The following is a 14,779-nucleotide window of genomic DNA, read 5'->3' on the forward strand; positions in this document are numbered from 1 at the left end:
TCCTGCCTCCTGCTTTGTATTTGCAGCATTTGGGGTTTTGGTTATTTTTAAAAGACTAGCTAATTAAAAACCTGAAGCACATCTATATATTGTAGCTGCTTCAGCAGTTTGCTTTACAATGGAAGAAGTTAGGAGATTTTGATTAGATTAGGGGTGGGACTGTAGTTCTGCTGTAATTCTGCTGACAGCAGTCTCCTGTGGAATGTTTCTTAATAACATATTCTTGTGTAATGATGAAGAAAATGTTTATTTTTTTAAGTAAGCAAATTCCTTTGGAATTCTACCAAAACATAAGAAAGATAGTATGTATACTCCTTGCTACAAAGTAAATCAGTGGCACAAGGAAATACATGAGAGTTTCATTGGGCTGGTATAGATGTGTATTTTTACCAAAAAAATAAAAATAAAATAAAAATTTTTTTGTATTTTTACAAAAAAAAAAAAAAAAGAATTGTCCTCTTTAAAAAATTACCTATACAGACTTCAACCTGAAGTGCCTTTTGATGCTCAAAATTTTAACTGAGAAATTTGTCTTTACCTTTTTAGTTATATAATAATAGAAATATAGAAATGTACAGAAAACATACAGCTCTGTTGTATAGAGCTCTGTATACACCTCTGTTGCCACCATTCATATAAAAAATAGGACATCACTAGCACACAGAAGTCCCTTCTGGTCTCCCCCGTCATCATTGCCTCCCCAAGATAACCACTATCCTGACTTTATGGTAACTACTTCCTTTCTGAATAGTTTCTGTCTCCTAAGTATATACCCCTAAACATTAGAGTTCAACTTTACTTATATTTTTAATATTATGGAAATGAAATCTTACATTATTTGTGACTGGTTTCTTTTGTTCAAAATCAGGTGTATGAGATTCATCTATGTTGTTGCACATAGCAATAGTTCATTTTAATCAATGTAGAGTTTTCCATTATATGAATAGACAACAATTTGTTAATCTCTTCTGTTCATGGATATTTGGATTGTTTCCAGTTTTAAGGGTACTAAAAATATTGCTGTGAACACACTCATATGTTTAGTGATAAGTGTGCACATTCTTTTGAGGTATATACATTGAAGTCAAGTTGCTGGGTCACATTGTATTCATATCTTCATTTTAGTATATGAAACCAATCTTTTCTGTAGCGATTGTATCAATTTACATTCCTACTAGCAGTCTAGAAGAATTGCGGTTGTACCACATCGTCACTAAAAATTTGGTGTTGTCCACTCATTACGGTTTTAATTTTCATTTCCCAAATAACTAATAAGGTTAAGGTCCTTTTCATATGTTTATTAGCTGTTTGGATTATCCTTTTTTGTTAAATGCCTATTTAGCACTTTTTAAAAATTGGTATGTGTGAATTCTGCATGTCTCTGGATAAGCACTTTATTCCTTATATGTGTAATACAGATGTCTTCTGCATGACTTGCATTTTACTCTTAACAGTGTACATACAATGAAAAGAAGTTCTTGATTTTAAAGGAGTCAAATATATGAATTTTTCTTTGTATTATGATTTGTGCTTTTTTTTTAATATTTTTTATTTATTTGACAGAGAGAAATCACAACTAGGCAGAGAGGCAGGGAGAGAGAGGGGAGGAAGCAGGCTCCCTGCAGAGCAGAGAGCCTGATGTGGGGCTTGATCCCAGGACTCTGGGATCACGACCTGAGCCGAAGGCAGAGGCTTTAACCCACTGAGCCACCCAGGCGCCCCTGATTTGTGCTTTTTGTGTCCTACTGAAGAACTCTTTCCCTGCCCCAGTGTTTTAAAGATATTCTGCTACATGTTATCTTCTAAAAGCTGTATGATTTTACTTCTCAATATCTACAGTCTACCTGGAGTTTGTGTACAGAATGAAGTAGGAGTAAAGATTCATTTTGTTTTTCCATATGGATATCTAGTTGTTCTATACCATGCATTGAAAAGAATGTTGTATCTGTCAGGGTCCAGTGAGGAAAAAGAAACCATACCAGTTATTTAAACAGAGTTTTTAATGTGTTGTGGGGGGGGGGGGGTGCTGATTAGCTGTAAAGTTGTTTGTAAAATTTAAAATTGTAGGTAATTAAAAAGCCAAGAAGAGAACACTAACAGCTACCTCTAGCTATCACTAGAGAAATACCATGGAAGAGGTTGGAATTATTAAGACTTAGAACATTGTGCAGCAGTAATTCAGTTATCTAAGGAGAGAATACAAGCTCACTAGTGCTGGTTTCTGGGGTGGAGGAGGCAGTGAGGCTTATTCTGCAAACAGGAAGACTAAAAACTGGGCTCAGCTGCAGTTATAGGAAGGCATTGCCACTGCTGAAGTGAAGAAGTGTTGCTAGGATGACACAGAAACAAGAGAGACAGGCAGGAAGCCCACAGGAAGGGGCAAGTCTCCTTTTACTCCTATAACTCTGTAGTCTACTCTAAAGCCCCATATTGGGAGAGCCTAACATGGAACTAGTTGGCAAAACCAAAATATGCTTTGCGGAGTTATAGCCGCAAGATTATAGAGTTGTGTTTAAACAGATGGGTTTGAACCTGAGAGACAGTAGCTTATGGCACAGCCTTCCTTTCTACAAAGACATCTTTATGACAAGCCAAGTGGCTCTATATATGTGAGAGTGTGTTTTGGGGTCATATTTCCATTTCTTTGGTCTTGCTCCAGAGTTATGTTATCTAAACTATTATGGCTTTATGTTAAGTTTTCATATGTTGAAGAGCAATTTTGCCCACCTTCTTCAAGAGTGTTTTAGTCCATGGCATATTTGCATTTCCATAAAGACTTAAATCTAATTTGTGTAGTTCCACGAAAAGAAAACCTTGTGGGGTTTTGGTTGGAATTTCACTGAATCTATAAATCAGTTTGGGGAGAATTGAAATTTTTATAATATGAGTTCTCTAGTCCATGAATATGGTATGTCTCTCCATTTATTTATGTCTTTTTTTTTTTTTTAAAGATTTTATTTATTTATTTGACAGATAGAGATCACAAGCAGGCAGAGAGAGAGAGAGGAGGAAACAGGCTTCCCGCTGAGCAGAGAGCCCGATGTGGGGCTCGATCCCAGGACCCTGGGATCATGACCTGAGCCGAAGGCAGCGGCTTAACCCACTGTAATGTTTTTTAGTCTTTATGTATAGGTGTTGCTTACTTAGCTTTTGTTAGCTTTAATCCCAGAAACCAGATATTTTTATATTATAAATAGTATCTTTAATGTTTTTCACTTCAATGTTTTTATTTTGAAAAATTTTAAACATGTATTTTCTTTATTTTTGAATAGTTTGACCTCATTATACTGATCACCAGATTCAGTAATTATCAACATTTTCTTCATTTGTTTCAACAGTCCTTCTTGATGAAGTATTTTAAGGGAAATCTTAAGTCTCTTATCATTTCACCTATATATACTTAAGTATATATTCCTAGAACATATGGACATTTGATTTATAACCATAATTCCAAGCCATGTTCAGATTTTCCTTTTTATTTCAAAATTTACATTTTACTTGTGTGTTGGTTGGTATGTTCAGTTTGCTTTTAACTAACAGCATACTAGGACTTAAATTTTATGTTAAGTAATTATTAAAATATTAGCTTAGCCACTAAAATATTAAATAATAAGCAATTAAACACAAATTTTTTCCAGTCGTGTGAACTTTGCATTTCTTTTTTAATTTTTTATTAACATACAATGTACTACTAGCCCCAGGGGTTCCGGTCTGAAACTTTGCATTTCTAAATTCATTAGTTTTTCAGCATCATCAAAATTGTGCTGCTATAAACCTGTGTAAAGAAAACCATTCTTTCATTTGGTGTCTTCTATATTTTTAAATCTAATGTACAACAAAAATTGCCATTCTTTAATTTTTAAAAAAAATCTTTATATTTCTCAGTATTCCTATTACCGAACACATTTTTCAAGAAGTCATCAGTGGGATTAAAAGCAAGCACATTTTTGTGTTACATAGTTTTTGTTTTGGTTATCCCTTATAACCTCTTTTCGGCATAAATTGTTAAAATGTAAGAAGAAGGGGTGCCTGGGTGGCTCAGTGGGTTAAAGCCTCTGCCTTTGGCTCAGGTCATGATCCCAGGGTCCTGGGATCGAGCCCCTCATTGGGCTCTCTGCTCCGCAGGAAGCCTGCTTCCTCCTCTCTCTCTGCCTGCCTCTCTGCCTAGTTGTGATTTCTCTCTGTCAAATAAAATATTTAAAAAAAAAAAAAAACTTTAAAAAAAAATGTAAGAAGAAGGTGCGGCTGTGAATTTTTTCCTTTTGTCTTTGTACAGAAACCTGTCTTTCATTGCAGGTGGTTCTCCTTCCCATACAATATTCATGGGTGTGTTTCTAGGAGAGGACTGTGGCTAGTGGGCCGTGGAAACTTCCTAGAGTTGGTATGCTAGGCTGTGTCATGTTCACCCACCAATGTGAGAAAATCCCTATTGAAAAGACAGTGTGGGGGCGCCTGGGTAGCTCAGTGGGTTAAAGCCTCTGCCTTCGGCTCAGGTCATGATCTCAGGGTCCTGGGATTGAGCCCCGTGGGGGCTCTCTGCTCCGCAGGGAGCCTGCTTCCTCCTCTCTCTCTGCCTGCCTCTCTGTCTAGTTGTGATTTCTCTCTGTCAAATAAATAAAATATATATATAAAAAAGAAAAGACAGTGTGGCAACTTTCCTGCAGGCAAATCATACTCCTCACAAAGATATTTAACAGTGACTAGGGAGTAAGAGTCTCTATGTCTTTCCCAGCATCTGCAGCAAGGATGAAACTAATTATAATTCATGGTTTAAAGAACAAAAATTCTTTCGGGCCAACAATAATTAATAGAAGAGGATTTTGCATATATATTTTAACTTAACCAATAAAAATTGGTGGGGGATTGGGGTCTTAAAAGTTAGATCTTACTCATTAGAACAAGTATTTGAAAATAAATATGACAGCCTGATATTGGATGATTTGCCTATGTCTTATTTCTCCTCCTTTATCAGCACCCCTGGGGATCTCCCTACAGATCAGAATGGCCCAGGGATGTCTCACCTGCTGGGATCACTGCTATTTATACTTATTTAAACACAGAGTTAGAGGATGTTTAAGTTCATATTTAACTCTTTCAAGTAAATGTAGGTGTTTTGCTTCTTCTGATCAATATTGGAATGTGAAGGTACAAGGAAAAAAATGAACAATTTTACTGCTTCAGTTTAGCTGTTACATAAGATCTTTTTTCCTTGTAATATCAGATTAACAAATTTGAGGATCAGTTTAGTAGAATTATCTTGAAACAAAAAAAAAAAGAACCCTTTCTTATATGTAGGACTAACTCAACAAATACCAAATTTGGATAAACATAAAAGAGAAACCAAACATCAGAAAACCCCCACTGATGGAACAAATTACCTAACCATGAGAATCTTTTTTCATGGATCTTTGGGTGGAGGCAGAGAAAGTTTATTCCTCCAAATAGTGTGCAACTTTATAAATTATGTCAAAGTACACGAACTATAGCCTGTTAAAATTTTGGTTAGAAAGACCAAAGAGATGTAAAAATAAATTCCTTATTCCTTAACCTATAGTGTCCTTGAACATATAACAGGGACTAAGTTACAGATAAGATACATTTTTTTTTTAGATTTATTTGTTGTCAGAAATTTTACCTCATAGTTTGTGATTATTTTCTGAAGCTGACTTAATCTAAATACAAGTAAAGATAACTTTTAAGGAAATGAATTTCAAAATGAATGCAAAGGCAATAATCTAAATATTTAGTCTAGTTAGGAGGTTCTGTTACTGAGATACATACTGTATTGGTACAGTTGACATAGTAATTGTAGTGTGCATAGCAAAAAATAGAAGATTGCTGATTACAAGTTTATGTGAATAGAATTAGAAGAACCTGATTTTCTCAATCTGAGTGAAACATTCTCATTATAAATTATTTATTTGCTTTGAATAGTTAAAAACCTGTATCAGAAACATGAACTTTAAAACTGCTAACCCATGGGGCGCCTGGGTGGCTCATTGGGTTAAAGCCTCTGCCTTCAGCTCAGGTCATGATCCCAGGGTTCTGGGATCGAGCCCCACATCAGGCTCTTTGCTTAGCAGGAAGCCTGCTTCCCTTCCTCTTTCTCTGCCTGCTGCTCTGCCTACTTGTGATCTCTGTCTGTCAAATAAACAATAAATAAAATCTTTAAAAAAAAAACAACTGCTAACCCATGTGGGGAAAAGATTCTTCATATAAAATGAATGTAGAGCATATAATTTCTTGGAAATTCTTGCTTAGTAGTTATGGTTTTCTACTCTTGGCTGACTATATTTCTCTGAAGAATGGCTTGTCGATTCTTCCGACCGTTTTAAAAACAGTTGAACTGGTATTTGCAATGTAGAGAAGGATTGATTACATCCGGGCAGATGTAAGAAAGGATTCTTTTTTCACAAACCTTAAAACTGTATTTTTAACATACTGTTTACAGAATCAAACATTGATTTAAAACCTAAGAAGTAAATACCTGTTTTAGCGTAACTTGATTGCCCATGAAGATAATGAGGTGAAATGACAGATGCACTGTTCTATGCAGGGCTTCCAGTGAGAGAAAGTAACTGACCAGTAAGTGAATTGTAGATCAAGGGACAGCTCCTTTTTTTTCCTGAAATGAGGCAAGTTGCCCTAAATGTTGTTCATTATTTCTACAACTGGAGCTTCATTAACAAGTACAGTTGGAATAACCAGGGTGTTGCAGCCACAGAGGAACTAAGCACTGCAAGCCTTTCAGTAACAAAGAAAATAAAAGAATTTCTGTGTAACAGGCTTCCACACTTATCTGTGTTCTGTGGTACTGTTTGAGCTGAACTAAAGCATCTGCTACCTCAAGTTAAGAGAGAACAAACTCAACATGGCGTGAAATTACTGCACAGCCATTCACATTCATTAGAGTTACATTGTTACCAGCCACAGGCATGACTGGCTTTTGCATGAATAATAAAATAAAATGCTACTTTGTGAATTTTACCTTAAAACACTGCAAGGCGCAGTACTAATCTTGGGCCAGGAGTAGTAGAGTCAAGACCAATAAGAAGTCAGAAGTTGGGAAGAAGTAATGCTATATGAGGTCCGGGAAAGGGCTTTTTTTTTTTTTTTTTTTTTTAAGATTTTATTTATTTATTTGACAGAGAGAGAGATTACAAGTAGGCAGAGAGGCAGACAGAGAGAGAGGAGGAAGCAGGCTCCCTGCGGAGCAGAGAGCCCGATGTGGGGCTCGATCCCAGGACTCTGAGATCATGACCTGAGCCGAAGGCAGCGGCGTAATCCACTGAGCCACCCAGGCGCCCCGAAAGGGCTTTTTTTACTCACTTTTAAAAACGAGTATTTATGTGTGGACTAGCTATGTGGAGACGTTAAAACTATTAAGCTACCATTTGGCAACCATCATAGTAATAGTTGACTCAGGCTAAAATCATCAATGGATGCTAAAGGTCGTGGGTCAAAGTTTGATGAGGAATAGAACTGTTACACAATTACCAAGGGAAAAAGGAGTAATTTTGCAATGTGGCAACCTGACAGACACCTCATCCAAGTGACCAGAGTTAATCACCACAAATGGGGTAAATTGACATCATGTGCCTCCTAATATGTTCACGGAGAAGATATCACTTCTGTGAGTTATTCCTGTTAAAAATGCCTAATCTGAATCTAATCATGAGAAAGCACCACACAAACCCAAATTGAGGAGCAGTTTACAAAGAAATGGCCTGTACTCTTCAAAAATGGCAGTGTCATCAAAGACAAAGGAATGCTAAGTAACTATTCTACATTAAGGAAATCTCAAGAGACATTGGCAACAATGTGTGGTCCAAAATTTTCCTTCCTTCCTATTTCATTGACATTTTTGTCTTATAGTCTAGTTATAGAAGTGGTGTAATGAACAGGAAAAAAATATTTTTAACAGTCTGAATATAATACTATATCCAGTTTCCTTCTTATTTTATGTTTATGTGGATTTTTAGTCAATGTTGTAGATCTGTTTTGGGTTTAGGTTGTTTTTTGTTGTTTTGTTTTTGTTTTTAATATGGGACACTTCACAGATTTGCATGTCATCCTTGTACAGGGGCTGTGCTAATCTCTGTTATGTACCAGTTTTAGTATATGTGCTGCTGAAGCCAGCACTGGGTAGGTGTTTTTTAAGCATTAATCGCCAATGTTAAGTCTCTTAGTTGAATTACAGTTCAAGCTATTGAAAACCTATAAAATTATAATTCTTAATTGTTTTATCAAATTTTCAGTCAATGGAAGAAGAGTTCTCATGCTGGTTTTTTTTTTAAGATTTTATTTATTTATTTGACAGAGACACACCAAGAGAGGGAACACCTGAGCAGGGGGAGTGGGACAGGGAGAAGCAGGCTTCCCACTAAACAGGGAGCCCTATGCGGGGTTCAATCCCAGGACCCTGGGATCATGAACTGAGCCAAAGACAGATGCTTAACAACTGAGCCACCCAGGCACCCTCCTCATGCTGTTTACATAGTAGAATGCAGCACCATTTAAGAGTTTCATGTGCACTTAAGAAGTAAATGATCACTAAGATCACAAAGATGAATTTATAAAGAAGTCATGATATTCGTAAAGAAGTTTGGTATAGTTTTTAGACAGGTTAGTAGGTAACAGGAATGCTTCGTTTTCAGGAAGGCAATTCGATAAGTGATTTCTTGTGGACAAGATGAAGAAATAAACTAGGTTGTTATAGTTAAATAAGTAATTCAATAACAATTACATGTTAGGCTCATAGATGGTCTCTAGTGTTGTATCTGTTGCAGAGATCTATTCTGTCCTGTTCTAAGTTTTAATAACTTGGGTAAAGTCATTGATAACCAATGGAACAGACTTTTTTTTTTTTTTTAAAGATTTTACTTATTTGTGAGAGAGAGAGAGAGAGCATGCGCGTACAAGCACACAAGTAGGCGAGAGGCAGGCAGAGGCGGACAGAGAAGCAGGCTCCCTGCCGAGCAAGGAGCCCAATGTGGGACTCGATCCCAGGACCCTGGAATCATGACCTGAGCCGAAGGCACAGGCTTAACCGACTGAACCACCCAGGCGTCCCGGAACAGACTTTTAAATGACACAAATCTGGGAAGGATAGCCAAAGCATTGGGTGACTGAAACTGGAACTGAAAGATGATGGTAGCTGAGAATAACAAGCAGGAATCAGCAAAATAAATTTGACAGAAATAAATTCTACAAGGACAACCAGTAGTATATATTGGGTGGAAGGGAAAAAAAAAAGCTAAGATAATTCATGGAAAATCACTTATAAAATGGTCAGTTGGCCATATTTAACATTTATTGCTTTTTTCCTTTCACTATTTGATTTAATATGTATCACTTGGGTCCAGTGAGAAAAATGGAAACCAGGGGTGCCTAGGTGGCTCAGTGGGTTAAAGCCTCTGCCTTCGGCTCAGGTCATGATCCCAGGGTCCTGGGATCGAGCCCTGCATCGGGCTCTCTGCTTGGCAGGGAGCCTGCTTCCCCCTCTCTCTCTCCCTGCCTCTTTGCTTACTTGTGATCTCTCTCTGTCAAATAAATAAAATCTTAAAAAAAAAAAAAGGAGCCATAATAATTAAATTGTGTTCTCTATGTTGAACTAAATGTAATGACATCTGAATGAACATCTCTTCCATCTTGAATTTGGTTCCAAAAATGAAGCATAACACTAATTTGAGTTAAGTTGTATTAATCTGTACTCACCCCTCATTTTTAAAATGGTTTTACCACTAAAACCCTCTTACCTGAGATAAATTGTTAAGTGACCTCTCAAAAAAAGTGTTTATAAAAATTTAGAGAAGAATTAAAAAAAAAAAAAGCATGGCAATTAACATTCTCTTTGATTTTAAGTGTGTACTTGTTTTAAATCTTCTTTCTCACTGATACCTTTAAACATTAAGTGGATTGAGTAGTCTAAGATAAAGATGATTGTCATGCTCTGACACATTGAAGAACAAAGCTTGGAATTGATTTCTCTCTTTTTTTTTTTTCTTTCTCCCCCGAATAATGCTTCTTTAGGTCAGTAACAGATCCAAGAGATGGAAAGAGAGTAGCACTCAAAAAGATGCCCAACGTCTTCCAGAATCTGGTCTCTTGCAAAAGGGTCTTCCGGGAATTGAAGATGTTGTGTTTTTTTAAACATGATAATGTAAGTGAAGTTGGTGTTTGAGATAGACTGTTTCCTATGCATGCTTAATTGTGTTAGTAGAAAGCAAAAGAGAGTTAAAAAGGGAATGTGCAAGTTATTAAGAAGCTTAGGAACCTGAGACAAATTAGACTATTTTTGGTGAACAATGAGCAAATTTGTGAATTCTAAGCTGTATCAGTCAACAGATAAACATTAATTGATGTAAAACAAATGTTAATATTTAGCTGAGGACCGATCCTAATATTAAACATAAAAAGAGTGCAATATGTAGTATGAGTTATTTAAGTGGAAATAATTGGTCCCTGATTTTTTTTTTTTAAGATTTTATTTATTTATTTGCCAGAGAGATAGAGAGAGTACAGGCAGGCAGAGTAGCAGGCAGAGGCAGAGGGAGAAGCAGGCTCCCCTCGGAGCAAGGAGCCTGATGTGGGACTCGATCCCAGGACGCTGGAATCGTGACCTGAGCCAAAGACAGCTGCTTAACCGACTGAGCCACCCAGGCATCCCACTCCCTGATTTTAAATGCTTTATTCTTAACTTTTAATATTTTTAAATCAGATTAATATAAAGATGTAGGGAAACAGTTTCTTTTCTTAAAAACCAGTATAGCTGTTAAAGTAACATAGGTTAGCTTATTTATGGCTGTGTTAGAGGACGCTCATGGTGTACTCACTCATGATGAGTAGAATCACTGTGGTTTGAGAGACAGCTTCTCCTCAATCCTGAAGTAAACATTTGATACATCTAAAACTTACCTGGGGATGTTATGTTAGCATTGGACTCAAGTTTTCGATTTCATGTGAAAAGAAAAACTGCCTCACATCCTTCATTTCAACCTATGTTATTTTAATTGCCAAAATAAGAACTTTATCAGAAATATAATAATTCCTTGTGAGTCTGACTGCTTGCTTGCACAGGAACTTTAGAACTTTGGCCAAACTGTAAGTCTCACTTTAAGAGAGAAATGTGGAAAAGTTTGAGGTGTTTGGTAAGACTAGGAATATCAAATAGATAGGTTTACTTGAAATTCCTTGCTTTGACGTATTTCATTTTATTGATTACTCCTCTTGACATCCATTTTCCTTAAACTTTGTTTAAAAAGTTATTACTGTCTTTCAGTCAATTGGAACTGCCTAAAAATTGGTTTCAGTGACTTTGAAAATACCCCTCGAGTTGCTAATTTATGACTGATCCCTCAAATTTTGTAAGTGATTTAGAAAGATATCTAGTGCTTGCTTAGTTATTTCTTGAATTTGAGTACCATCCCAACATCAAAGAGGCCAGACCTTATTTACACTGTTAGAGACTCAAGTAAAGGTATCCATGGTGAAGAAATTTTTTAAGGACGGAGTAGTAATTTGCTTACTAAGGATTTCAGTGGTTTATTATATTCAGACCTATGGTGGCTTCTTTTATAAAGGAGGGATGGTGTAATAGGCTGCTATCTATATATACTGGTATCTTTGCTTGTAACTCATTCCTGTAAGTAACTAATTAAGTTACAAAGGTGGTGTCAGTGAGTAGTGTAAGAAAAGAAATAAATGAAATTCTTGAAAATCATACCTATGAAAACATAGTAACCAATTGGAGCTCCTGAGCACTCATAAGTGAGTGCTTGTGACTTCTGTGAATATTCAAAAGTGAGACAGATGGTTAGAGATGAGGATGGTATGGCACCAATGTTTTATAAAATCATGAATTTATGCTGTGCTCTGAGATCTCCAAAAGCTTCTCAGTGCCACATACCTGGTATATGTGGAATGCCAGTCCAAGAAGCAGCTGGTATTTGATGTGGTTAAGGCAAAAAAGGTCTATTACGTCCTGTATAGAGTCAGTGAGACGTCATGTGGAGGATACAAAAAAAGGTTTAAAATGTCCTATTTTGAGGAATCAGGTATTTAACACTTATTACTGTGTGTCAGGATGTATGCTAGAGGCTTTCCATACATTAATTCATATAATCCTTAAACATCTTGTCAGATGGGGTTTGTTATCCTTACTTTGCAAAGGAAGAAACCAAAGCTTAGAGTTAAGTAACTTGCCCAAGGTCAGGGTGGCACAAGATTGGAGTCTGTCTTGCTTCAGAGCCCATGTTCATTAATTCAGAAAACATTTATTCTGTACATCCTATATTCCTAAACTATTTAGCTTCTAGGGCTTTCTACCCTTAAGGAGTTTAGTAATGTGATGAATACTATGATTACAGTGCCCTGGGAGGACTGCTTGCATAGTTAAGTATTAAGACAAGACAGTCTGTTTTATGCATGGAAAAAGCTGGGCAACCAAACCTAGAAGTATATTACAGTCATCAAAGGTGATTCTTAAAAAAGGCAAATTCATGGGTCTCATCCCAGACCCACTAAATTGGAATCTCTGGGATTGAGGCCCAGGGATCTGTAATTTTTAAAGCTCAGGCGAATGCTGCCACACAAGTACCATAATACTAAGGAAAAGAGAAATTGTTGTAGACTTACAAGCTCTGAGATGCTTTAAACATGGAGGAGATAAACCTTAAAATGAGCCTTTTGAGATTAAGATTTGATTGAAAGAAGGAGAAGAGAAGAATGTCATGATGAAAATGGCATTTAGAAAGATTACCCTGGCCACTGTAGGGAGGTTGGATTTTAATTTGGATGGCATCTAATGTGTCAAGGAATAGCTACAGAGCCCTGGGAGGCTCTTTGGATTTTCTTTTGAACAGAACCTTCAAAGTCACTGTATCAGGGGAACCTGGCTTGCTCAGTCGGGGGTCATGAGTTCAAGCCCCACGTTAGACATAGAGCTTACTTTAAAAAAAATTAAAAAGTCACTGTATCAAATTCATTGGTTTTAGCTGATCTGACTGACTGAGATATATACACACACTTTTTTTTTTCTTAAGGATACATTCACCTTGATACAATAATGGGTTTAACTTTCTAAAGGTTGTTGTTAGCTAGGCTTATCACCAGAGTCTAGCCAGAATTGGAGCTATTATAAAACCAGGCAAAAATGTTATCTACTTTACCCACCTATGCACTTGTGCATGCGTTTATGCACACACAAAATTGCATATTATCAGCATGGTGAAGGCATGATTGAAGGGGTTTTGTGTTTTGTTTTGTTTTCAGTTTTGTGCTTCTTTGAGAATCTGATAAAAGCTATGAATCCTCTTTTAGAAGAGTGCACATACACATAATATTTATGTCATGTTAGGCTTTTGCTAGTCCTCTAAAGCCCATTCAGAGCCCCCTTAAGGGTCCATTGATTCCTGCAAATATCCCCTGCAATACAAATCTGGGGCTTTTCTTGTCCTTAGGCAATAGCACTAAGTATGCAGTAGGCAGTCAGTCTATTTGAAGAATGAGTAAGTAAATGAAAGTGACAGAAAAAAGAAATCTCCCAAGTCTGGCATGATAACCTCAGTGATCTCTCTCAGAGTTACTTTTTCCCAGTCTTTTAATTCTGGAATACTCCAGAGAGATAGAGAAGACAAAGAGGAGATAGTAGAGCCAAAGAAGAATGATTCATTTTTCTTTGTATAATCTGACCTAAATCAGAGCCTTGGATTCATAAATAGGATGAAGAATCATATCAATATGAGACCAACAGGACACTTCTCTGAATGCAGACATGCTGTTTAACTGCAGACATTATTAATGCTAATGTTTCTGCTGCTGAGAAGAGTAAAAAGGCAAAGGATGCTATAGACTGGCTTACTTTTCATGGATTTGGTTTTATTTGCTCTGTGCCTAAAATTTTGTGGTACTGGGCAGATTCTTGATGTATTCAAAATAATACATTCTTGTATTCATGAATCAAAAAAGTCAATTTAGTTAATATGCATGTTCTCTCCAAGTTGAGCTCTATATTCAATGATAACCCAATCAAAAATCAGCAGGATTTTATATATGTGTGTGTGTGAGGAAATTGACAAACATTCTAAAGTTTGTGGAGATTGAAAAGACCTAAAATACTCAAGACAGTCTTGAAGAAGCTGGACAAAGTCTATCTCTTAACAGATATATAAATTAATTCAAAATAGATTATAAACTTAAATGTGAAAGGTAAAATAATAAAGCTTCTGTAATAAACATAGGAAAATATCTTCATGACTTTGAGATAAGCAAAGATTCCTTAAGAGACAAGTGAAGCCTTAACCATTTTATTTATTTGTTTTTTGAGAGGGGAGCACAGGCAGAGGAAGGGGGCATCTTAAGCAGGCTCCACACTCAGCGTGAAGACTGACACGGGGCTTGATCTCACCATCTGAGACCATGACCTAAGCCAAAATCAAGTTTAACTGACCTGAGCTAGCCACCCAGGCACTCCAAGCTTTTAACCATTTAAAAAAAAAAAAAAAAATTTGCAGAGATGGACAGCATTAACCTTAAGAATTAATGCTCATCAAAAGTTAAGAGAATGAAAGGACAGGCCTTAGACATATATTCCACAAAAAACTTGTTTCTAGAATGTGTTATGTGTTAGGCAATTTTAAACAACTGTGTGATAGACAATTATAAATATTTGGCATTTGAGAAAGACCATTAGAAGTAACTATTTACTTGACATTTTTTGAACTGTAAATTCTGTATCTAAACATCATTTATTTTATAAAGAGCTTCTACAAATCAAGAA

General features: G+C 36.4%; 1 protein-coding gene and 1 non-coding gene across 2 annotated transcripts in view; one reads left to right on the forward strand and one right to left on the reverse strand.

Annotated features, from left to right (window-relative positions):
- NLK (nemo like kinase) overlaps positions 1-14,779 on the forward strand; it is a 168,524-nt gene that overhangs the window by 85,692 nt on the left and 68,053 nt on the right. The window contains exon 2 of the mRNA XM_045985973.1: positions 10,033-10,162. Coding sequence (XP_045841929.1) covers positions 10,033-10,162 — 130 coding nt within the window. The remainder of the gene's footprint in view (positions 1-10,032; positions 10,163-14,779) is intronic.
- LOC123930330 lies at positions 8,039-8,142 on the reverse strand. Its single transcript, XR_006816050.1, has one exon. It is a non-coding gene; the product is annotated as a U6 spliceosomal RNA (small nuclear RNA).

Source organism: Meles meles, chromosome 18 (assembly GCF_922984935.1).
Source record: "Meles meles chromosome 18, mMelMel3.1 paternal haplotype, whole genome shotgun sequence".
NCBI lineage: Eukaryota > Metazoa > Chordata > Mammalia > Carnivora > Mustelidae > Meles > Meles meles.